The 25,032-nt window shown below is 30.4% G+C and overlaps 1 protein-coding gene across 14 annotated transcripts in view; it reads left to right on the forward strand.

Moving 5' to 3' along the window:
- LOC129962641 (disks large 1 tumor suppressor protein-like) overlaps positions 1-5,279 on the forward strand; it is a 402,450-nt gene extending 397,171 nt beyond the window's left edge. For all 14 annotated transcript variants that reach the window (XM_056076505.1, XM_056076514.1, XM_056076510.1 and 11 more), the window contains 2 exons: positions 1,966-2,057; positions 2,946-5,279. In XM_056076505.1, coding sequence (XP_055932480.1) covers positions 1,966-2,057; positions 2,946-3,052 — 199 coding nt within the window. In that variant the 3' untranslated portion in view covers positions 3,053-5,279. The remainder of the gene's footprint in view (positions 1-1,965; positions 2,058-2,945) is intronic.
- The last annotated feature ends 19,753 nt before the right edge of the window (positions 5,280-25,032 follow it).

Here is a 25,032-nt window from a genome sequence, read left to right on the forward strand (position 1 = left end):
TAGGGGACAGAAAAAGAAAAACATAGGGGTTACATGTAAATGCATGCAGACTTCTAATAGCTTCAGTCTACTTATATGAGAAAGAAAATGCAATGGAAGTTACATTTAAAAATTATAAATATTAATTTTAAAAAATTCCTGTCTGAAAGCCAGAAATCGAGGGAATTCCAGATCCAAAAGAAAAATTTTATCGAAGTATTTAACAATTAGCCCCTTAACCTACAACTACGGGTATGGCCCGTAAAACGATGATCGGGCCAAACGTAAATATCATGGGTATAGCCCAGCGTACGATGATTGGGCCGGAACTACAAATAAATGTTATTGATTTGTTATATTTTAGTGATTGATAATAATTATTTTGAATATCTACCACAATAATTGCATCAGGTTATAATTACCTATCAAATATCCCACAAAATTAAACCAATTGAGTCTTATACACAGTATTTACATTCCATAAGTCGTGCGCGTGCAACTTAGGACCGATTTGCCGAACCTTGGAATGGCTCGAAGTCAGCGCCACCTTGTTTACGTTTTCGGCCTAACGTTTGGAACATAAATCTTAGGTTAAGGTGTAAAAGAATATTTTGATTCCCTTCTGTAATTTCAAAAAACATTTACATCTGCTTTCTTCACGGGTGTACAGACTGCAGCTGATGAGGGCTTTCTCACAAGGTGTCAGGAAGTCAAAGTGAGAGATTGAAAATCACGGCTCTGTTCTTATTTCTAAACAATTGCAGCTGTCGAAAAACTTAATTCAATATCGCTATGTCTATTGTTTGCCAACGGATTCTAAAATCCTCCGCTCTTTTGCGCATGCGTTAGAATGGGTTTAATTCGACAAAATAGGGGCGAGAGAAAAGAGAAAAGGAGATATTTACATTTAATAATAAGGAAAATTCTTGAAATAGCTCATATCCTTCCGTGTGTCACCCCTTAGTGAGATAGAACCGCCGGACGTCTCACAATACTGAAATGAACAGTAAAAGTCTTATTTGTGTTTGCGTACATCTTACACTAGCTATGAAAGAGTTGAATTTATTGATGAATGATATAATTACTTATGGAAGCATAGTTGAATTTGTTTGAAGAAATCGAGTTATATCGTTGCAATAATTCACTCTAATACAAAGAGGTATCTGCTCGTGAACCATCATCATTGCTTCTATCGCTATCTGAAAGAAAATGAAAGAAAGTTATTGCACTGATAGATAGATAACTAAATAATAACTTTTTCTTTTTCATCCCAGTTGTTAATAAACGCTAATACATTGTTTAGAAGATAATATTTTTTAGGATTACAATTAACAACTTCTACTTAATAGAGACTTTTGTATTTCTAGAAATCTTTGCTTTCAATAGTTTTTTTTTTTTTTATATATATAATGAATTAAATAAAACTACTGTTTTTTTCTTTCCTTATCATTTAATTTTACTTTTTATATGATTCTATGAAGTAGATCTGAAGAATGACAGAAATCGATAAGAAATATTTATAAACTTATTTGAACATCAGCACAAACTTTTGAGAAAAAACACGTGATATTTAAACCTATAAAATATTCTCAAGCATGTAAAGAATTTCATTGTATTCTCTTTTTCCACACAAAAGAAGTTTGTATTTCCTTTCGGGTTTTAAGTAAATGTCTTGTATCACTCAACAATATCAGAGTAGAAGCACAACACGAGAGCGAATATTTCAGTCAATAATTACCATAAGTTTTACCATTTTGAAAAAATTTAAATACATTACCATTCCATTGAGTCCAAAAATAAAACATGGTAATGACATAAGGAGAAAATAATAGTTTAGTTCTAAAAAAAAAAGTCATGTGTAGACCGACCATACAGTTATTCACGATGAGTTAATATACTATCTAAACATTTTCCTAATATTTCTTATATGATTCTGTTCATGAGATGAATTATCTGTAGTTTTTCTAAATAAATATCTTATTTCAGGGAATTCAATAAAAGGATAACAGAAGATCAAGCTCGAAAGACTTACGAAAGGTCACTCAAATTAGAACAGGAATTTGCAGAATATTTCACAGGTAAGAACAGAATTTGATTAAATCCATGGTTCTTGATATAGTAAGACTTCGATATTCAGGGTATTCATTAATTATTGTCGGGGTTTCCGTACCTCATAACTTTCGAATAAAAAATATAACGCAAAAACCGATTACGTATTCGTAAATTACAACTCAAAGAATTTTATTAATGATATTAAAAAGATTAATGAATTTGCACATGGCTGGACTTCGTGGCTCGTAACATATCGAGGCGAAATTCGATTTCCCCTCCAGTGTTCTCCAGCATTTGTGGGGTAACATTTTGGATCGCAGTAACAATTCTACGATTCAGTTCATCAAGGGAGGGTACAGGGTTCTTGTACACAATGTTCTTGACAAACCCCCATAGAAAGAAGTCCAGCGGTGTTATATCTGGTGATCTCGGAGGCCATGGGATTGATCCACCTCTTCGCATTGTTGCGACGTAAAATTCTTTGAGTTTTAATTTACGAATACATAATCACCTTCAGCTGAATGCCTACAAAGTGCAAATTGTGCAAGCTTTACACTTTAATATCATTAATAAAATTCTTTGAGTTGTAATTTACGAATACGTAATCGGTTTTTGCGTAATATTTTTTATTCGAAAGATATGAGGTACGTAAACCCCGACGATAATTAATGAACACCCTGTATTTTCATTTGTACCCGCCATTCAGAAGTCTTTTTCCTGCAAACGAATCTCTGAAAATCCTTCCAGTTGTAGTCAACCAGAAACCTTAGTGGGAAAATCGATAGAATGCGAAATTAATAACTAACGATTACTTTAAAAGAATTGAATTTTCTTATAACTTACCGACTCTAAAATATAATGTAATTTCTTTTGAGTGTTGTTGCATTACTGATTGACTTGTCTCTGACTTTTAGCTGTGGTGCAAGCGGACACGCCGGAGCAAATCTACGAGAGGGTGAAGTCGGTGATCAGGAACGAGTCGGGCCCCACCATCTGGGTGCCTGCCAACGAGAAACTGTGAGGTGTCGGTCGGGCCGACGGACGTCTGGCATTTTGGACAACGCAGGCGGGGGGACTTTCTGTTGCCCCCGCGTGCAACAAGGAACAGAACGCGTGAGGGCGCGTCGTCGTTCCGCTCTTCTCGTCGGTCCACGAGAAGGGACTGCATTCCTTTTTTCCGTTACGAGAACCCCTTTTTTAATCGTCGTGCACTCCTTCTGCTCGAGTATTTATTCATTCATTCATCTGCTCCCCTTCCCGTCCCCTCCCCTTTTTGGCAAAACTTCGAGCTTCTCTTTGTCGAACTCTCACTTTCGAATCCAATAGGTTTTTCTTTTATTATTATTTTTCTTTTATTCCCCTTCCTGTCGTATCGAAATGTATCTCTGGAATATGACCGACCCCATAGTTCTTTATTAGTCTTTTATATTATGAATTATCAATCAAAACGCTGTCTTCATCTCTAAAGCCACACTTCTCCAATGCACAGAATCATTGTTTTTTTCTGTAATAATTATTCAGGATAATGTTCCTCAGGATAAAATTTAAATCTTAATTTGAATTTTTTCCAAGAAAAACTTAATTGACATCACAATGATAAAGAGGTATACGAATTCTTGGTATCAAAAAGAACTCAAAAAACTGTAGATAAATAATAAATATGTAATGGATAGAAACTATCCGAGATTGAAGATTACAACACCATGTTTTAAATAAAATATATCTGCGAAATATTATTCAAAAGTTTTCATGTTATTAAATTAAAATATTTTTATTTTGATACATCTGAATGCTATTAATGAAACTCTATGAAAAACATTTACTTTAGAATGTAATATTAAATTAAATGTTTTTGTCTGTAAATTTCAGATTTCTCTTGCAAAATTTTAAATTAATCTAAATTACGTGTAAATTTGTCCAATTTCTTAATATCATTAAAAGAGTATTTAAAAACAATCACATCTATGAAGATTTTAGAAATCACTCATTTTTAAATATAAAATTTCTAATTTCTGTCGATAATTCCATTCGTTTTACTTTAAAAATACCTTTTTTTGCATTATTTTCTGTATTTTTATGCCTTAAGACGCAGATAACTTCCATTTTAATAAACTTCATGCAACGTATCATGGATAGTAAAAACCATCTGTAAAATATTCAGAAAATCATATCCTGAAAAAAAGAGAACTAGTTTCATAAAATTCATTAGTAGTTTTTATATAATTAATTCATATACTGTGAAATAACTTATGAAATATAGCATTATTAAAGTTTAATAATATTTTGTTTGTTTCGATTAGTTTAAACAATGATTCTTCATACATTAAACAGAATCAGATAAGAGATTTGTTCATATAACGTTACAGCAAAAAGTTGCCTGTCTAAAATCTAAGAGTATATATCACAATTTTTTTTCAAATTTTAATACAGATTACAAGAATTAATTCAGCATTCCGTCATATGATTTGTTGAAAGATTGCTAAATCATTCAGTCTATAACTTTTTTTACTTGCTTTGTAGTTAATATATACTTTGATATGTTATAAACTTCAGAATTCATGATTTTAAAAAATCGTTTGCTCAACCGTGGAGTTCTAATTTTGCTTCTCTTTTCTGAGATTCAATATACAATAGAGCTGAAGACTTTTCTCCCCTGTAGTCAAACTGTCTCAAATTTAAATTTGATTTTTTTTAATTAATACTACATAATTTTTACTAAAAAAAATCTGTTTATAAAAAAAAAATTCTAATTTGCACCCACTATGTTAAAAGGAAGGAAGTAAAACTATTTTTTGGTTGGAGCACTCAGTCTCTTTGAATCAATATTCTGAGACTGTTTTCACCATTCACGGATGATTCCAGAGATATTTCTATACGAATCGAAAGCAGAAAGGACAAATCCTCCCCTTTCCCCGATTTCGTACCATTGGTTGGCTGTTTTCATTGCATGCTTGCTTGTATATGACGTCATTTTGGACTCTTTTTCTTCTGTCGAGACGATTGGTGGAGAAGGAAAAAGGTGCTTCTACTACAAGAAGTATTTTTCCGCAACCTGCTGAGGTGTTTATTGCTCATCAAACTCTCGTTTCTGACCTAAAGCTTCTCTATTTAATGAATATTTGTACAAAAACAAAATGATAACGATGATTTTGTTTTCCACTTTCACGTTCTTTCATTTACTTAGAACAAAGATGTTATGACCCATTGTTGCAGATGGTCTTGTATAGAATAAAATGCATTTTTCTTCATTGTTGTTGCTGGTTGTGTCTTATTTTTTTTTAGTGTCAATATTTTATAGCTACAGTTATCTGGTAGGTATCATTGTAAAGTCTACAAAAAGAAAAAAATTTATTAAATTCCATTACATAAAATTTATTAAAATCAAACTATTTATAAAAACTTTAGTGCAACATCTCTGTATATATGTGCATCGATATACAACGATTTGTTTTGTCTTTCGCATTCCTCATTTTTTGAAAATTGTATGTAAAAGTTCCGGATAATTGCATGCAAATATCACTCAACAATAAAAAATTACTATTTTTTTGGCAACATTCCTTTTGGGTGCATAATCTTTACTTAAGACTTAAGGGCTAGGTGGTTGAAAAACTAGAGCTTATGGACGAACATACTTAGAACTACCGAAGAACTTATGGAGTTGCATTCTGTGTCAGCAAAAACCCGTCGAGGATGAAATAATGGATGCAATAGAGCAACACCTTAATAAGATAGTGGCTATGCTTGTTACAAACTCATTTAACGATATTTCTGTGTCTCATTTTCGCCAAATCTTAAAGCGCAGTCGTAAGGATATTTCTCAAGAGTTTCAAACACACATTCAGAAAGGTGATTTTGTTTATCCAAATTCATTTAAGAGATTTTGAATATTTTGACACTTAATAATTTATGTATAGTCTATTGGCAAGATTTATGCAATTTCAATCACAAGCAGAAAAAAAAAATTACTATACATCAAAAATTGAAAAGAAATTAGAGGACATACATACTGACCTGTGTCTGAGACCCTACAACAGAAAAGCATAACTGATCTAATATCGGAATGTATAGTATTCCTTGTAAAACGGAACACCCAACAGATATACTTCGTATTAACCCTTTAAAGGGCCATTTTTTTCTAATCATGTTAAAAAAATTTTTAGGCTTGAAATTAGAATAAGAAAAGTGATTCATTTAACTTATTAGATAAATTTAATTTTATTAATTAATAAGTAACAAATCAAGACACATCATTTTGTTTGAGATGAAGAATTGAAGCATCTAAATTTCTGCCTTTCTAAAAAAAATTGTATGAACTTATGCCAACCGACATAATTTCATACAAAGATTGATAAATTTTGTGAGAAGCATACTTCCCACGGCCCTAGAAAGGGTTAATCTACCAATGTAATGTTTAATCACGCATTTGCTATATTCTTTGTCTAATTATATGCATCATACATACATTTCTAACTAAACTATTATACTGAATGTTTTTTTCTTTTTATGTTTCCAAAAAATTCTCTATCAAAATATAAATATGCCTCTCTTTAAGAAAACTCTTGAAAAATTCCATATTAAAGCAGTTATATTCTAAAAAAGGCTAAAAATAGCTGCTTCACGATAAGATCTTCTCATTTGAAAAGTTTACCATCATCCGATAGAGAATAAGGGAACGTTCCTCCCATTCACATCTGGTCCTTAATAAACTTTTAGATGCATTGTAAAAAATGTGAAAAAATTGCATTTACAACTTGATTTATTTAAACTTTCATTAAAAAAAGACTTGCTCCATAAAAGATAACTTTTTACCGAATACTACACCGAAAAATTATTGCCACACATGATTCTAAAAATCTGGTTTTTTCTTAATACAGCTGAATGCTTCAATACGGTAAAAATAGTTATTTATATCTTTCCTTTGATATCACTCTCATTGTAACTAGCTGATACAGGAATACGGAATATTTATTTCCACCATATACTAACCTTTTCTGCATTTTTCCCAGTTATGAAGTAAAAAAAGAAGATGCTTAAATCGAAATAATTTCACTTGTATTAATATGAAAAATACAGAAACAAGTTTAAAAATGATGAAATAATTCATTAGACAATGTTATGTTTTGATTGTGTGTTATTAGGGTCAGCACTTTTTCTATCTATCATCTAACAAAGATTAACCGAATTAACGGTGTCTTCTGTGGTTCACCTCCTTTAATGTCCCTATCTGGAGGTAACCAGGGACATTTCCACCCTTAAAGTTTACTTCCCCCTGCATTTTTGTTTTCATCTAATGTTTCATCTAATGACACCGAACATGTTGGCTGAGCGTAGTAACCCATAAGATGGGTGGTGCACCGTTGATCCTCAGAGTAGCAATTCGACAAGTAGCTCAGTCACTTAAATGACTAGATTGCTGGGAATCAGGCAAAAGCGGTCAGCTTCCGGGGTTTGGTGGTAAGTCAGTCAACGTTTCCGTTAATTTCTACGAGCGTATAAGCCTTGGCTAACACCAAGATAACCACCAAGGCTGAGTATATCCAAAACCAATGTTAGCCGTTTTCTCGTTGGGCTCAAGGTAGACAATACCAAGAGGACCTGAATTCCTTTTGATCTTGCATCAAGCCTCATTCTCAATCATATACTTTTATAGATATAAAATGTATCAAGCATTCACTAGTCCTTTCCACAATAGATTAGTGAATGTATTAAAAAAATCCCTCAAAATCAACCGATTCGGTGTCATGAATATATGCGAAACAGTTCAACAAACTCAATAGCAAAGAACGATGCTTTATCTTACAAAGACACAAACACTCAAGCAACATTACACAGGCGAAGCTTACACTTACAATAAACAGCAATATATAAGTATCAAATTGGTAGTAAACAATCGTAACACTAAAATGCGTTCAGAGAGAACTCTGTAGAAGTGAAACTTCTCGTGATTATTTGTGCCTTTCAAATGTCTGCTATTCTGTATTGTTTCCCTTTAGCTGAACTCGACTACCATTCACTACTAATGTAATGTTCGACTGAACTCTCACTGGCTATTCCGCACACGAGTCACGCTATCTTAATACTCGATTATGACTCGGCACACAATACAATACTCGATTTATTAGTTCTATCTCCCGACCTTTTATAGTTTCTGGGAGAGGGCAAAGATGTTTCTAGAAAAATCGTTATAACTCGCGTCTTACTGAACCTATCGGCAATTCCAGGAAATTCTGAAATTTTCTATTTTGTCATTAATTTCGATGCCAAGTCTCCGAGTGATTGCCAAGTTTGTCGTTAAAGCCGGGTGTTATTGAATCCGTTCAACGTCTGTCAAAGTTATCTCTAAACTATCTTCTTTACGATGGAACTAATCTTGCTAGGAAGTAGCATTATAAATTCATAGCACTATCATGTCGACAATATGTGAAGTTAAAAATATGTAAAATAACTAAGCTCTGTTGATTTCTTGAGCAACGTATCCTTCATTCCCAGTTCTTATCAAACTAATTTAGTTGAACATTTTCCAGTCACAGTTTCAACATTTTAATTTTTCACATGATGTCATTTTTCGGATTTTACACTGAAATTTATTATTGGATCTGAAACTGCTAAAAATATTTTAAGTTAAAAAGTGTACCCTGCATAATAAATATTAGGGATGACAATCATAATAACTATGCAGCATATTATTTCGACTTTCTCTAACCCAGAGGCAGTGGTGTAGCAACCGAAGTCCCAGGGTGTATAGATGCACCGGTTGCTCGTCTTTTATGGAAATATCGGCACAAAACGTTATTGAGTTTATATCACTTTTTAAATGAAATATAATGAGAAAGTAAAAGAATAATACGATCTCTACTTACTGAACCATATGAAATACATCTGATGATGATTAAGGTCAATATTACATGCCCTGAGCGCCTACTATTCTCGCTAAGCCATTGAGACACTGATTTCGTACAAGCTGCAATACTGGCAAATATGTACTAAATCTTCTAAGATTTGTTAAATGTTAGCAATTCGAATATTCGTGCAAAGTGCTATAGCACACCAGCATACACTACATGTGTAGAGACAGTCATGATACACATTCTTGCGGATCTGACACATTTGAATATATTAAGTATTCTGAACTTCATCCAGCTTAATATTATCGAAATTTTCCAAAATAGAACAGTAAAAATTGGTACTATAAGTTAAAATTAAAATGTATTCTTCCCAGAAACAAGGAATATTGTTACAAGCCGAAGAAAAGAATTTCATATGTTTCAACTTAAAAAAAAAAAAAATCTTTGCAATTGGATTGCAAGCTAGCAATCCAATGTGATCCAAAGGATCCATCTGTACCGACTAAAATTATTTGCCTTACAGTACCTTTAAAAATAACCTCAAATATTTTTTTTAATTCTGCAGTATGTTTTACCTCTACAATAAAAAGTGTGCCAAAACTAACAGAAATAACCATTTCCTTATTTCTTACCATTAAAATCAAAAATAAAGTTTAAATGTAAAACTCAAAAACCTTATGAAAATTCTAAAAAGACATATTTTGATTCAATAGGGATTTAAATTCTTTAAGGATCTACACACTGCCTATTAAGAAGCCTCTCTTTAATAAAATGATCAAAATAGTTTTAGATTTAGGAAAATTTACAATATGTTAATAATTCTTATTAGGTTAATATTTTTTTTTATTTTGTGAATATATATTTTAACCATTTATCTATCACAACTCCCATCTGTCTGTCCTTTTTCTATCATGACTGTCCGGCATCCACGTTTGTATACAATATTGTTGAATCAATTGTTCGATTTTATAAATATTCTAATAACTAAGTGAATGTAATGATACATATATTTGATAAAGTGTTATGTTTGATAAACCGTTAATTATATCCTAATATTTTATATTCATAGAATTTGTATTCTTTACAAACTTATTTCCAACTAGAAAAATAAAGTTTTTTAACGGACCTACTTGCAGATTTAGGCAATTGCTTATTCTATCTAATAGAAAAAATAGGTCAATGCTCTGATTTCAAGAAAAGATCAAAAGGCAGCGTCATTCATTAATACTTACAAATAAAACATCTGATACTTTTCCAATCAATCGCCCTTCAGCTAAAAATTTTCTTAGAAATATCTGTTGAGATCAGCGACAATGACATGTCGCCGTAGATTTATCAGATGTTGACGAATTTATCTATCTATGACAATGAAAATTCATCATCCTTTACTTGTTATATGAATGAAGTAACTTCTTCCATTTCTTAAAAAGAATTTGAATTTTCTCTTACTAAATACTGAATTTGATTTTTTTTTTTTTTTTTCATACAGCTATAGTGTTTTCGTTTACAAATTAGACACCATCAAAATTCTGATAAATGTTAAACGTACAGTTTGCATCACATTGCAAGAAATTCTCTTGAAACCAACAGATACAGCTAAAATTAAAAGGTACACCAAACATAAGGGTTATATCTTTCACCATGCTTCTGAAAATGTTGCTATACTTAGTCACAATAACAGTATCTCCTCTGTTATTCTTTGTAGCCAGTCTGCAAATTACGACTCCATAAATATATCAGCTGCGATATGCAGTCTGTATATAACTTTCTTTTGTTTCCGTTTCTTAGAAAGAACTTGATAAACTGGCTGAAATGAATTTAATGAAATGCCATTTTCTCTCTCCTATTTTGAACGACTTTAATAGCCCTACAACCCCATAATCAAATGAGTCTAATAATGCTCGAGGGAATAAATTGAATAATTCATCAACGGCCATTCTCTTTGTTCATTAAATAAAGGGAATTTCACTTAGATTTCGGTTTATTCTCCTCATTTCAATACTAAAGTTGGGAATGATCTGCTTGATAGTAATTTCCCATTTTCCTAATGACTTTTTACTCGAACCCCTTTCAAGCACCCTCTAGTTACATCTTTCCTAAAATCTACTACGTAAGATTCTTGACTAGATCTAAGCTAAATTCTTTGTTACTTCAAAAAACATAGTAAATATTAAGAAATAAAATTATGTTATTGATTTGAAAATTCATACCTTGATTGCTACTCTAGATATACGCATTCCAACATCTGGAAATAATTATCCCAAATATCGAAACACATAGTGAAATTTGTATTATACAGAACATCAACAGGAAGAAAAACGTGCAAGGAATAAAATGAAGAGGCACCTTACAATATCTAATCTTATTGTTTTCCAGTGAGAAAGATCCATTTCGTGATTAATTAGACGACATAGGGATGTTCTTGATTAAATTTTAACTAGGAAATTATGTCCTCTTTCACAAGTAAATAAATGTGGAGCAATATTAAAAACATTTCGGGAATCCTCCCAAATGTCACCCTTTCATGATTCAAAAAAAAAACGCAAGGAAATTTCAAATATACAGAAAATGACTAACATCTTCGAAGAAATTTTCATATCTACATCCTCTTTCAGCAACTATGAACAGTCTTTCATCTCAATTAAAAAAAAAAAAAAAAAAACAGAATGCAGTCCAATATGATTTCACTCAACTCAACACCTTCCGTATAATTCAGACCTCTTTTTCTGGAACTACAATGTCCTTTTTTAACTACCAAACAAACATCATTTAAACTGGATGGAATCATTTATTTAATGCTAAAATATCTTTACCGGGATTCTTTTACTAACGTCTTACATATGCGAGCTAGAATCCGGTGGGAACATGCTTTAGAAATTCGTTGGAACTATATTTATTAACAGCAATTTCTATGTCGAAATCAGAGGGAAATTCTTAGCACCCTTTCAGTTATAGATCTATTTCATCGTCTCCTTCGCATACAATGACAAGTCTGACTCAGGCATCGGATTACTTAAAAATATTTCAATAATCTCAAAAGGCCTTATATTATTAGAGAAATTAAAAAATAATGTAACGAAATATATGTTAATTTGTAAAGTTAAGTAAATTCTTAAGTCAGGTATTAACTAGCTGCACCTGCAAGTTACTTTGAAAAAATGATCAATATACAAGTGGAGAAAAACGCTATATTTCGCCTTTTCAAAGTAGATTCCGAAAAGGACGTTCTACTAATGATAAACTTTCACTAAAAACGGATAGCGCAACAGTATTTCTTAAATAAAATTAAAAAATTTTTATTCATTTTAACATTTAAGAAGATTCTTACAGGAACTGGAAATATGATTAAAAGACCTTTGTTATTTTAGCTTCAGTGGAAATTTAATTATTTTTGTCAAAAGTGTTTAGCAATAAATGGTTTAAAATACGTTTGGTAGATACTTAGTCTAATTTTAAAATGCCCATTTAAATACTTAACTCCTTCCTTAACTTCAAAATGATGGTAGCTATTGTCATAAAAATGGTGTCTAGATATAATAAAACGGTTATGTGCAACGCGATGAGACCGCTTATATCGCCATCTGGGGAACTACAGAGTTACTGCTCTTATTTCAAAAACGGTATGAGATAGGGGTAAAATGTCAATAACAAATGTAGAATCTTATCTACCGAGTACATATTTGTGTATTTTGTACATAACGACAGAACGTCTAAAATACATATTTCATTGCTCGCGATTTCCAGAACTGTGACGTCACCAATCATGGAGAAAGAAAATATCTGTCGACTATAAAACTAACCTATATGAGAGGGTTCATGGTATTGCGTTTGATTACCTTTCTGATCAAAAGATTTGTTATTCAAGAACCGCTGTGTGCATGATTCTATTGATTGTTTTCCTAAATACTAGAAAATATGTAGATGATGAAAAATTATTTAAGATATCTTAATGATTTTTCGAAAACTTTTTTTTCTCCTACGAACTCACAAAATTTATGTACTATGCATATATCTGTGGAGCATCATATCTGTTCATCTGAAACAGCTTCGCAGGTTTTATTATTAAACACATGGACATCGAGCAGTTTTCAAAAAATGAATATTGTGACATGGTTTTGCTAGTGAATGTGGCCACAAGAAGAAATGGGTAACACGGCCATATTTGTCAATAAAATTTATTGAAAATTCGAATCCGTTTATTTTTCGATTTGTTCGTAATGTGATGGGTGCACATGTGCATGGTCTGGTAATGTCATGGTTAAAGTCTTGGTGCACATGTTATAGACCAATTTCGTTCAAAATTTAGCAGAAATCTGCAAATATGGTGGAAAATACATATACAATATTTGATGCGTATAACTAATTGTATATTTGGGAAATCACATTTACAGACTGAAAAAAGTAATTCCAAAAATGTATTTTCCGGAATCCAAGCGTTCTAAAACCTGACCATTCATTAAAGTCTAAGGTCAACTTTTTTTACAATTATAATATTTTCTATTTGTAACTTCCCGTATAACAAAATAGCAGCACCACCAAAAATTTTAAATTTTCAGAAATGGAATCACAAATTTTAATCTATTTGAACAAATTCAATTTGCATCACTAATATATAACTCAAGAGCCGTTTAGTACAAGATAAAGTAATCTTTGCTGATAGTCATTCCTAAATACGTGCATCAAAAAAAAATTGAAATTTTCAGCATACAATTCATAATTAAATAGTCTAAAATTATTCATATAACAATCGTTTGCAATACAGTAAAATTAATAAAATTTGTGTACAAGATATTCATTAAAATGCTTATGTAACAATTACAAAATTTTTAATAGTTAACTTCTTAATTGTGATTCCTGATTGTTACACATTTTCCAAATAATAAATCAAAACAAAGTCATTCTTAAAATTTATAATTCGATTCAAAAATGACATAGAATCCACAAGTATCATAAATTCTTAGTTTATGACTGCAGCAAGACTTTTTCATAACAGATAGTGTCATCTAATTAGATAGCAGATAAATTTACACAAGTATGGAGTTTTTTAAAAATTTAAAGACTTAAAATGTACTTACTTTTCTCAAAATTTATTATTTTACCATGAAAATGCTTAAGATGAAGTACAAAAAGTCTTTCAGTAGAAATTTAAAACTCGTAATTCTTGGTTCCATAGTAATAAATCTTATACATCTGAGGTATTCATTATAATATAATCATAGTTAATCTAAAAAATTAATGATCAATAGTCAGATTTAGGCATTGCAACTTCTGATTCGACTACTACATATTCAATATTCCTACGAAAGACGAAATATTTAGTAAATGACGTTTTGATCATAGTTAATCTCAAATTATTTTGGAAATCAAACTGCGACAGCAGAGTACACACGAGACCAACGATTGTGGGCAATCGAAGATTGCGCCTACTTCAAAAAAATCACATGATCACAATTGGTCAATAGCAAACAGTTGTCCCGATAAGACAAACATTTACTATTATCACATTGGGGTCATGTGATGTCCCTGAGGTAGGAGTGACCTTCTACTGCGCGCAATAGTTGGCCTCGTATGAACACTGCTTTAATCTGCAGTCGGAAATGAAGCCAAAAATAAAATAATTTCTGCAGTAACCCTTCTTAAACGCAGGTCATTTTCTCTCGCTGCTATCATAACGTTTGGGTAAGAAAAGGTTATAGTAAGTGTGTTGATTTACTTTATTATAAAAGAAAAAAACAGGTACTTTTCGGTTAGCCGGGCGTAAACGAAAAGTCGCCAAATAATTTAGACTTTTGCCCCCCCCCATAAAAAAAAGTCTCCACAAAAAGTTGTAGCGTTAGATTTGTAGTTTATAAATTGGCGCACGTCTAAATTATTTGACGATCTTTCTCTTACGTCCGGCTAACTGAAAAGTACTGAAAAATCCATCTGGATTTTTTAATTTTAAACAACTTTTCGCCAAAAAAGTAATGTACCATTTTGATCCGCCAGATACAGATATAGGGAGGGGGGAAAAGAATTCGCGGATAATCGAGAGCTTATAATATTTGAAAAAAATTAAAACATATCCGATCCATGATTGGTAAACATATGAGAAAAATCTCTGAGAAATTTGATTTACCTATTTATTCTGCCAATTATTCATTTTTTAATTAAAATTTATTAATTTTCTTCAATTATGAGATGGTAAAATTTAATTAGAATCATAACTTTTTAAGTGAATTTAACTTTAAAACAAATAAGAAATAATGTAATCTACGCTCACAAATTAAGAGCTCGTTTTCTGTTTACTTTAATTCATATAAGGTCGGAATATGAAATAGACAAGTGCTGAGGAGCATAGCAATACTATGGCACCGAAGGTGGAGTTTTTTTATAGGGGGGCTTGTATTTTTAAAATAATTCGTATTTGGGTTAATTTAATTTACAAGGACCGTATCCTCGAATTTATTTAAATTAAAATCTGCCGTTAAAATTTCAGAAAAGTATTTTATGATCGGTTGCTCTTCTTAATTACATCTTGCAACTTTAATGCTTTGTTGTGTTGTAATTCTAAAAAAATGAGTAGAATATTTTAAGAAATATCTTATTCAGTATTTAAATAATATTTAGAATGTTTTTAAATAGTTCTGCAATTTTTTTTTACTTATTAAAAATTACTTTTAAATTTTAATTTTGATTAATCTATATACGAGATAATGAAACCAATTCTTAAAAATTGCTACAAATGAAATGTTTTATTATTCCATTTTGTCAAATTATTTATTGCTTAACTATTAATATAAAGATTAAATTAAAATCAATAAAAAATATCTGATTCCGGAAGTAAGAAAGAGAAAAAGCGGAATCTGAAAACTTGAATTGATTAAAAACCTTTACAGCCCTTCCTCTACTAAGTCAGTAAAGTCTGCGGGTTCGCCTGTAATAGGTGCAACACAATCAACAGACCTCAATAAGAAAACAATGACGTTTCTTATACGTAGACACGAATACACAGACGACAAAACACAACCAAGACGCACACAGTAGCACACTTGAAACAAACAGCAGCCCACAAGTAGTAATTGTTAGTAGCAACAACCATAACACACAAAGCGGCCAGACAGAACTCAGCAGGAGGAGGGAATCTACTTAGTTATTCACTACGCTCTCCAAACGCCTGCAATTCTTCACTGTCTGCTCGCTTTAGCTGTATCCAACTGCCGACTCACTACTTTACAACTGGCTATTCCACACACGACTCGATGCTGCTTCTATCATAAACTCCAAAATTCGGCGCGCAGCTCAATTCACCAATCGCTTGAGCTCTACTCGACGCTTACGCTTTGATGGGCTGATCCAACTATTATTACTCATTATTCGATTAACTGCACGACGACTGTCTTCGGCTTGGACTGCCGGTATGTTATAGTTTCCGGAGCAGGGCAGAGAAAGTTCTCGAACAATCAAGCATATCTCAGCTCCTATTGGCTACATCAGCAAAATTCTTGAAGATTCTAGCATCATATATTTTATCGCCAAATCCGTCACCAAGTTGCCAAATGGTCGCTAGGCCCAGGGGTCACTGATCCGGCATCCGATCAGCATCCAATAAAACTGATCGTAATATGTAACAACATATGTTGAATTTTGAACCAAATTGTTATTATTATAGTGTTGATCGACTGTCGGTCTGTTTTCCGCATGCATGCAAATGCGATTGATTATTCCAAAACACAATGGCCTAAATAAACAAAATTAGAGCTTTTGTCTTTTTGCTAAAATTGTAGTTTTCTGCTAAATTTTGGTTTCAATCGCTAAAAAAAAAAAAGAAGTCGAAAACGCATACTCGCTTTCCTGCACTATTCTTCGACGCACAAAACTGTTCATAGGCGGAAATCTCAAAATAAAAACATTAGCTCTCGGAGTGTTTCCAGTCTTGTTAAAGATCCAAAATTTTTTATACAGGAGTATGGAGATAACACTTTTGTTAGAGAGTATTCGAGAAAGTTCAGGGAAGGTGTTCCGGCTGCTTATTATTTTTGCTTAATTTTTAAGCTTTGTTCAACTGTCCGAATTTTTCATATCCGAATTAACCTATGCAAACTAAGAGGGGGAAAGATTTTGGAAACCATGCATAACATTATAATTCTTACACTAACTCAACTATGGCATTTATTTTATTATTAATATTTTGTCATATTTCTTTAAAAATTGAGATGAAAATAAAATAAAAGCATTTTAATCAAGAGAAAATATTTCTAGTCTGTTCGGTTTCCATAAACTAGAGGACGGTTTTATTGGATGTTTTTATTATTTCCGTAATCTGGTTGAAATAGTGAGCAGCAGAAACTAGTTAAAAATTCTTCCAGAAGATAAATGTTTTTAATTAGGATTATCGTTTAGATCTTTTTCTTAATTATCATTTTCCTGAGGAATTTATGTTTTTAAAAGTGTATTTTTCTTTTACAATTAGAAAACATAGATTTTCATCACGATTATCGTCAAAAATTTCATAATTATGCTAAATATGAAACTTTTAATTTAAGTTAAATATTATATACACTTAACTCAATACAAAGTGTGATAATTGTGAAAAGGTATGACTGAAGTTCATGCCCGCTGTTCTAATTATAGAACCTGAAAAGTTGTGACAAAAATTTATTGTGAAACAGAAAACAGTAAAATGAATTATTGTAACAGATGGAAAGGTCTTTTTTTTTTTTTCTTTAAAAGATATTGTTTTTAAATATGCAGTACACTCCCAGGTATCCAGCTTAATGTGATGGAAAGGTAGGCCGGAGTTCTATAAGCTGATTTCTTTGCCCACCATAACCAGAACACAAAATTTTTATACTCACTCTTATAATACGTATTTCTTACTTCTTATTGAGTACTAAATCCTCCATTTATCTCAAGACAAGTAGAATGTGAACGCCGCCCGGTGAATCATAGAAGCAGTTGCAGGTTTTTGCTGTTACGCCAGAGTCTAGTCGCTATACAGCGCGTAATTTCTCCTCCATAATTACTACAACTATTTTTCATTCATCACCCATTTTGAAATCTTCATTGTGGTATACTTAAAAAAACAAACATTAAGCATACCCAAGAACAATTTATGAATACTGTACGTACTGTGCAGTTATAAACAGGAACAGCAGCAACAATTGAGGTCCGTTTCACATGATGAAACAATGAACAATGAGCAGAACGCTGCTCTTTTCTTGTCACAACTTGTATTTTGCATATGACACGTAGGAGGATCGTAGCAGACACCCGCTTCCAATGCCTTAGCAACATTGCCAATGCAAATCTTGCCTTCCTCATTTAATTACGACAAAAGAAAAATAGGCCGGATAGTACGAAAGCCGGATAATCGCAAACTGGATACTCGAGAGTGTACGGTAGATTATTTTACTTACCCAGGTGATTGTGTGTATCAGATGTTTGTTTCAACAAGACAACAAGAAAAGAAATGACGCATCACTAAGTAAGAAAAAAGAAATTTTTATTGTTTTTCAAACAAGGGTTTCTTAAGACCCTTCTACTTTTCACTATTCTCAGAATGTTACAGGAAATAGCTTCTTTTATTCCTTTGAATTCTGAAATGATTAAATCATTCGAACTTTCTGCTATTCCTTACAGACACACACAGACACTATCTACTGGATGAAGTAAATGTTTATACACCGGGTACCATGAGAGAGTGAACTTGATCTCCCCAGTGTTCACAGCAATGGATTATTACACAACTTCTATCTGTGCACACACAAAATTTAGGTGTTTTAAAACTTTTCGTTAGTTGGATGTAAAAAAATACAAATTCTAGTGCCATACAATATAAATGCATTAAGTGGTTCTTCTGAGGGGAACTGAAAATGTATGCACGGTCTTGAGATCTCCTCTTTTCAATGTAAATGAAATAAAACTCCCGGAAAGCGAAATGACTGATGTTTATCAACCTTATGAGCATAAAAGTTTCCGTACAAAGTGACGAATCGCAATTCTTTATATTATATATATTAAGTAAAAGATCAATGTTTTTAAACACCGTTATAAATCTTATTTGAATTTACATAAACAAACGTACTTAATGTTTTACGAAGGCTCATTGCTTGGAAAATAATCTTTATTAATCCATTAAATTAATAAAATTTCTCACTAGGAAAAGACAATCTAACGTAATAAACGTAACGATATTAATGATTAATAATAATTAAATTTTAACTTTAATACAATCTAAATTGTAAATATATGAAAGGGAACTTTTAAAGGGCATATTTATTTACAATATTTCTATTAAAAATACTTCTACCCTTGTGGCTGAATTTTAATTCTTGAAGTATGACAAAATAAACAAACATAATTTTATGAATTCAAAATGTCTGTCATTTATGAAAATAACTGCAATAAATGAATAAAAACTAAGCCAATAATTACCGTAAATCTATCTAATTTTTCGAAACATTTTTATATGTTCGCTAAATATTATAAAATGAGTATTTGATTTTTTTTTTTTTTTAAATCTCTAATATATTGTACTAGTAAAATTTTGGTAAACGATGGTAAAAAATTTCTAAGTAACAAAATGAATGGATTAAATTTACAGTAGTGTAAATCTTCTATAAAAAACAAAAACAAAAAAAAAATTAATATTGAAACCAACGCACAAACTCTATTCAATTCAACCTTTATGTTAAATTTTTATCCAAAGAAAAACTTTTTTAAAATTATAACATTTCATCTTTGTTTCCGAATAAAATTTTAGTACCTTTGCGGTATGCCAATTTCTGACAGATAAAAAAAAATTGTTACTCGTGTCACTGTAACTTTAATGAAATCAAATAATTTTTGTCAAAACACTGATGTAATTCCCTTTGTAGGAAAATTATAATTACCAGGAAATTATCTGTCATAAAAACTTTCTTCCACATTCCGGGTATTTAATTTCCATAAAAGTTGTTTATGCATAAAAAAAAAAAGGAGGAAACTTTCGTATAATTCGATAAGTTTAATAAATCATTGACTTTTGCAGTAATTCAAACCAATAATAATCAAAGGAATGCATCTATCGAAATATCAATATTAACTAAAATGCAAAGCCACATTTTAAAGAAATAGAATCGGGAATTTTTTTCTATCAAATTTAGCTTTCTTTTAAATTATTTACTTATAAGTAATAAATTTTATTCCAAATTATATTGTCCTTTTTTTAAGCAAGACATAATACAAAAAGCCGAGTTGTTTGGCAATTAATTAATCCAAAATATATTCAATTTTATAAAATTTCAATGTATAACACCAACAACAAATCAAAAAATTATTGATTTTTTTCCCAATAAATAATTTAGAGTATCCTTAAATAATATGAAAAATCATCATTAAATTCCTTTCCAATTATTTTTTTATCCGAGCAATCCCCCCCCCCCTCTCTAAAATCAAAAATGATGAGGAGAACTCAAGATCACGTGATCGCAACACCACTACCGTCTTAAATCACCGGGATGTGAACGAATTTGAAAATCGGAATACTTTTAAGATGAGACATCCTGCATGAAATCGCAAAGATGAATATGAATTCAATAAGCTACGGTTCCACAGAATAAAATGATATTTGTAAATCTCCCATTTAACTCCAAGTTATTAATATGTAATCACTGTAAAATTCTCAAAAATAAGTTTAAAAATTAATTTTTATACTTAAAATCAACAACTTCACATAATCTGAGATAAATATATATTATTCCACAATTTCTATATTGCCATCCATCATCCAAAATATCGATATTTTTATCTCTCTTAGTACAACAATACATTAGGACACAAGTATTACAGTGATTAATATAAAAATATAACACGCAAATTTAAAGCCTGTAAGATTTCCTTATTATAAAAAGCAAGGTAAATGCATGTTTAATTATTACAGACTTTTAAACAATCAGAACTCACTACAATATAAAGCTATTAGAAAGATTTTTTTTTGTCAAGCCCGGCTATTTTAATGCCGCTTAGACTTTTAAAAATTATTGCTAACTATCCTTCCAAGACAACGAAATTTTAACAAGTAATGAAAAGTTAACAATCCTAGTCATAAAATACCAGAATATTGTCATTTTGATTACAATGAACCATTTTTACATAAGGCAATCAAAAGCTATTTATTGCTTGTTGAATAATAATGGCTCAAAGATACTGTCTTAATTATGCCCAAGTGCTTCAAGGTACGATGCGTTTTCAAGTTCTAATTATATAGCAAACACTTGGAAATCTTTATTGCTCGTTGAATTAATAAAGATTGAAAGATACTATTTTAATTGTGTCCAAGTGCCTCAAGGACCGATACATGTTCACATTCTAATTATATAGCAAACACTTTCAAATCGTTAAGCAGACAGGCCCATCTATGCAGATGGTTCCAATCATTTGTTCAAATAAGGCGTTCTAAACAAGCTCAAAGCTTGAACAAGCTTTGTACGAGGTTTGTAATTTGAGGTATAAGAAGCAGAAAGTCTACCCAACTCCCAATCTAGTATTTATTATTTACAAAATACAAATATGATTTTGTTACTAAAGCATTATTTGGCAGTAAATTCAACAAAAAACATGTCTTAAGTAAAAAATCGGTGACCATTAGCCAAATGGCGATGATATTCAAATGAATATTTTTAAAAGGTGGAAAACAATTATATTCATATAACATTGTATTAAGTACAATATGGTTAGTTCACTAGTATTTTAGTGTACGAAATAGCAGAGAAATAATTTAAACAATCCATTCAAATATTCGAAGGATATACGAAATTAGAAAACAGTAGAGCACGATTATTAAAATTCACTTTTTATCGAACAAATTTTTTAGTTTAAATCGACTTATTACATTTGTCACAAATTGTTCTATCTACATGAATCAAATAGAATCAACAATTGAATATATTAAACTTAATAAACGAAGACATTCACATCTAACAATTGATAAATTGTAAATACTTCTGTGGAACCGTTAACTTATTTTCAATTTTCAGAGATGAGAAAGCATACATCAAAATACTTACAAATTTGTGTGCTTTGCTATTTAAATAGGCAGAGATAGATATTTTTCTGAGCAGAGTAAGAGTTTATAGACAAGGAAAATCAAACATTTGAAAAAAGTCATCATAGTAACTCATCTTCTTTCTAAAAATATCATGGACAGTTTCATTTCTACAAAATAGTGTTTGATACTGAAAATTTCTCCATTACATAAGACAAATATGGCACAGTGAAACACTATTTTCATAAAACACTATAAAAAGCAACATAGATTAGTTTGTACTTCAAAACAACCAGGAAGCATAGAAAGAGTTACTTTAGCAGGTTTAGCATTGAACAAAATTTTTCCCATTGTCCCTTGTTTTTCCTCATACTTTGATAACTGTCCAGAGGTAGATAGACTACAACTACAGAGAATACATTGCCTGAGTTACTGATGTCCAATTACCAAAGCTATTCCAGTCTCGAACTTTTACAACCAACTTGAGTCTGGAAAATTTTAATTTTTTCCCCCTTTTATACTTTTTCTCACATAAGAATGAAAACATAAAAATAAACTCTTCAGAATCGAGTTTCATTTTCTTTTTCTAAATGCCGATACATGAAAGCAATGACGAATACGGATGCAACGAAACCTGTAAGAAAACTCTTTTCATATATTGTATAAAAGAAGTGTATTTGTACATAGAGATAAAGTGATATTTATTCCACTCAAATCTGAACAGCATTCAACCCCCACCCCACCCACCCCCACCCGTGGCTATTTGGAATATCGATTTATTTATTTTTTATCTTTTCCTCCCATGATACTTTGTTAGATAACTTCTATACACATGCATAAAAACTGCGGGGTTTTTTAGTTAAATTAATGTGCATAGTTTCATGTGTAAGTAAATTCAATAAAAAAAAATAATAAAGTCTTTGCAACAAAAAAATAACATAATAGCAAAAAAAAAAAAAAAAAAAATCCAAGAGTGATTTTCGGTTTAATTACCGTTTTGAATCATATTTTTCGAAAATTCTCAATTATGAAAAACAAGGTTGCTTAAGTTCAGCATTTTTTTTTCAGTTTTTTTTTTAATTAAATAAATTTAAAAACTTACGGAAGTTTTTAAGTTGAATTGAAAATTAATTCGAAGAGAAAATTATAGAAAGCATAACACCTATAACGTTCTAAAAGAACAATAGAAAAAATTAATATACTAATTTTAAAAAATGTTCAACTAATAAACGTTGAAATGAGAGTTCATTACTTTGAAAATCCAGTTCAGTGTGCTTTAAAAGCCCGAAAATAAACATAGCAACATTCCCATTCTTGATATTAGCAACTTCTTTTCGAAAAAAAGTAAAATGGTTATCAATTAGAAAAATATTTTTTTAGTTTACTAAATAATACAGATAATAAAGTAGATTAGTAAAATATTTTATATTTCAAAATGTATATTAACTATTAATTTTTCAAAATAAATTCTAACATATTTTATTAAATAAATGTGGGTTTTTAACTGCAATAATTTTTTTGGTATACTAAATACTACAGGAAAAAAAGTAGATTAATTAAATACTTTATTTTTAAAAATTTATATTAACTACTAATTTTTTATGACTATGAATTTTACCAAATTACAGAATATTTCGCTCTTTTTTTAAGTTTTGATTCGAATTTAAAGAGAAATAAGGCTTGATAATATATAAAAATTTAATCGCCAAACATGTAATTTAAAAATGAATTTTCTCGAAAAGATATTCTAGAAAACATTCTTAAACATTAAAAGAATTGATATCTTCACTCAAATAAAACCCGTTTCTTAATTACTGTCCATACTAAGTTAATCCATACTTAAATACTGTCCTCCTAACAAAACTAATTAATCCAAACAATCAAATTTTATCATATAATTTCATTATAAGAGTTACGATAATCTCAACTGTAGTACAAGATTCATATCTGCATTGTCATTTTGAAACGGGCATGAAAACCCAAGATTCAAAATAATTTGAATATTTTGGAATTAATGAACATTGGCCATGTTATGAGGAAAAGCAAACTATTTTACCATATACTTGCATGATAAAGAAGAGAATAAAAATGCATCACATCAGTATTCTAAACTTTTTACAATTTTCAGACCAAACAATTAGGAAAATTATTAAGAATTCTTTAAAAGAAAGAAGCTATTGACGATTTCACTCTCCTTTGAAATAATGTAAAAAAAAATAATAATAAAGATAATCTAATTATATTTCTTTTTCATTCACATGCTGTAAATGTTTTTAAATCTTGTATTCTGTTAATAGGTAATCTAATGACAATGAGATATAACAAAACTGGCAATTCAATTGAAAATCACAACATTTGTTGAATCATAAAATAACCTTCTATCAAACAAAATGTCAATTAATATTGTAAATCAAATAAAATTTCCAATACTTATCCATATATAGGAAAATTGCTTCAAAAATATCACTATAACAGTGATCTGCTATATTTAAATATAATATTAAATTTAAGAAAGAATATATCCTACCTATATAAGATTTTTATACAATTAACCTTAAAATATATAAATTATGCTTGTTTTATCAAACTGTTATAATAAGAAAATCAATCAATAAAATATAAATTTTATATAATCATCTCTTTTTTGTAATAAAGCATTTAATCATCAAAATCATAAACAATGAATATATATTAGAAATGCATAGGTGCAAGAAATGTATTCTTTTACTTGGTGTAATGTCATTAAAATATTTAAAAAAAGAGACATTATTAAGAACAGATTTATAAAGATTGTGACTAGTTCCCAAAAAAAACTCACACTTAATCTTTTACTCTTAATATTCCAAATATTTTTTTGTGTCTTATCCTATCATCACTATTGTAAAAGAACATCGAAAAAGCCAAGTTCAACAAGACACAGAACACCTTTAAATCTACATGAAAATACAATTGCGAAAAGCCATAAACCGATTTGCAAATACTTTCTTTTATGTTGTATGAAAATATATACACATACTTTATTTTGTACTAAGAGGTGACCCTCATTTCGTGCATAGATAATTTTGATAGAAAGATTTTCTCACCAGACTTTGTTATAAATGATGTAAATGCATTCTTTGCATTGGAAAGAGAAAAGAATATCCTTACAAA

The sequence above is a fragment of the Argiope bruennichi genome, chromosome 3 (assembly GCF_947563725.1).
Source record: "Argiope bruennichi chromosome 3, qqArgBrue1.1, whole genome shotgun sequence".
In the NCBI taxonomy this organism is placed as follows: Eukaryota; Metazoa; Arthropoda; class Arachnida; order Araneae; family Araneidae; genus Argiope; species Argiope bruennichi.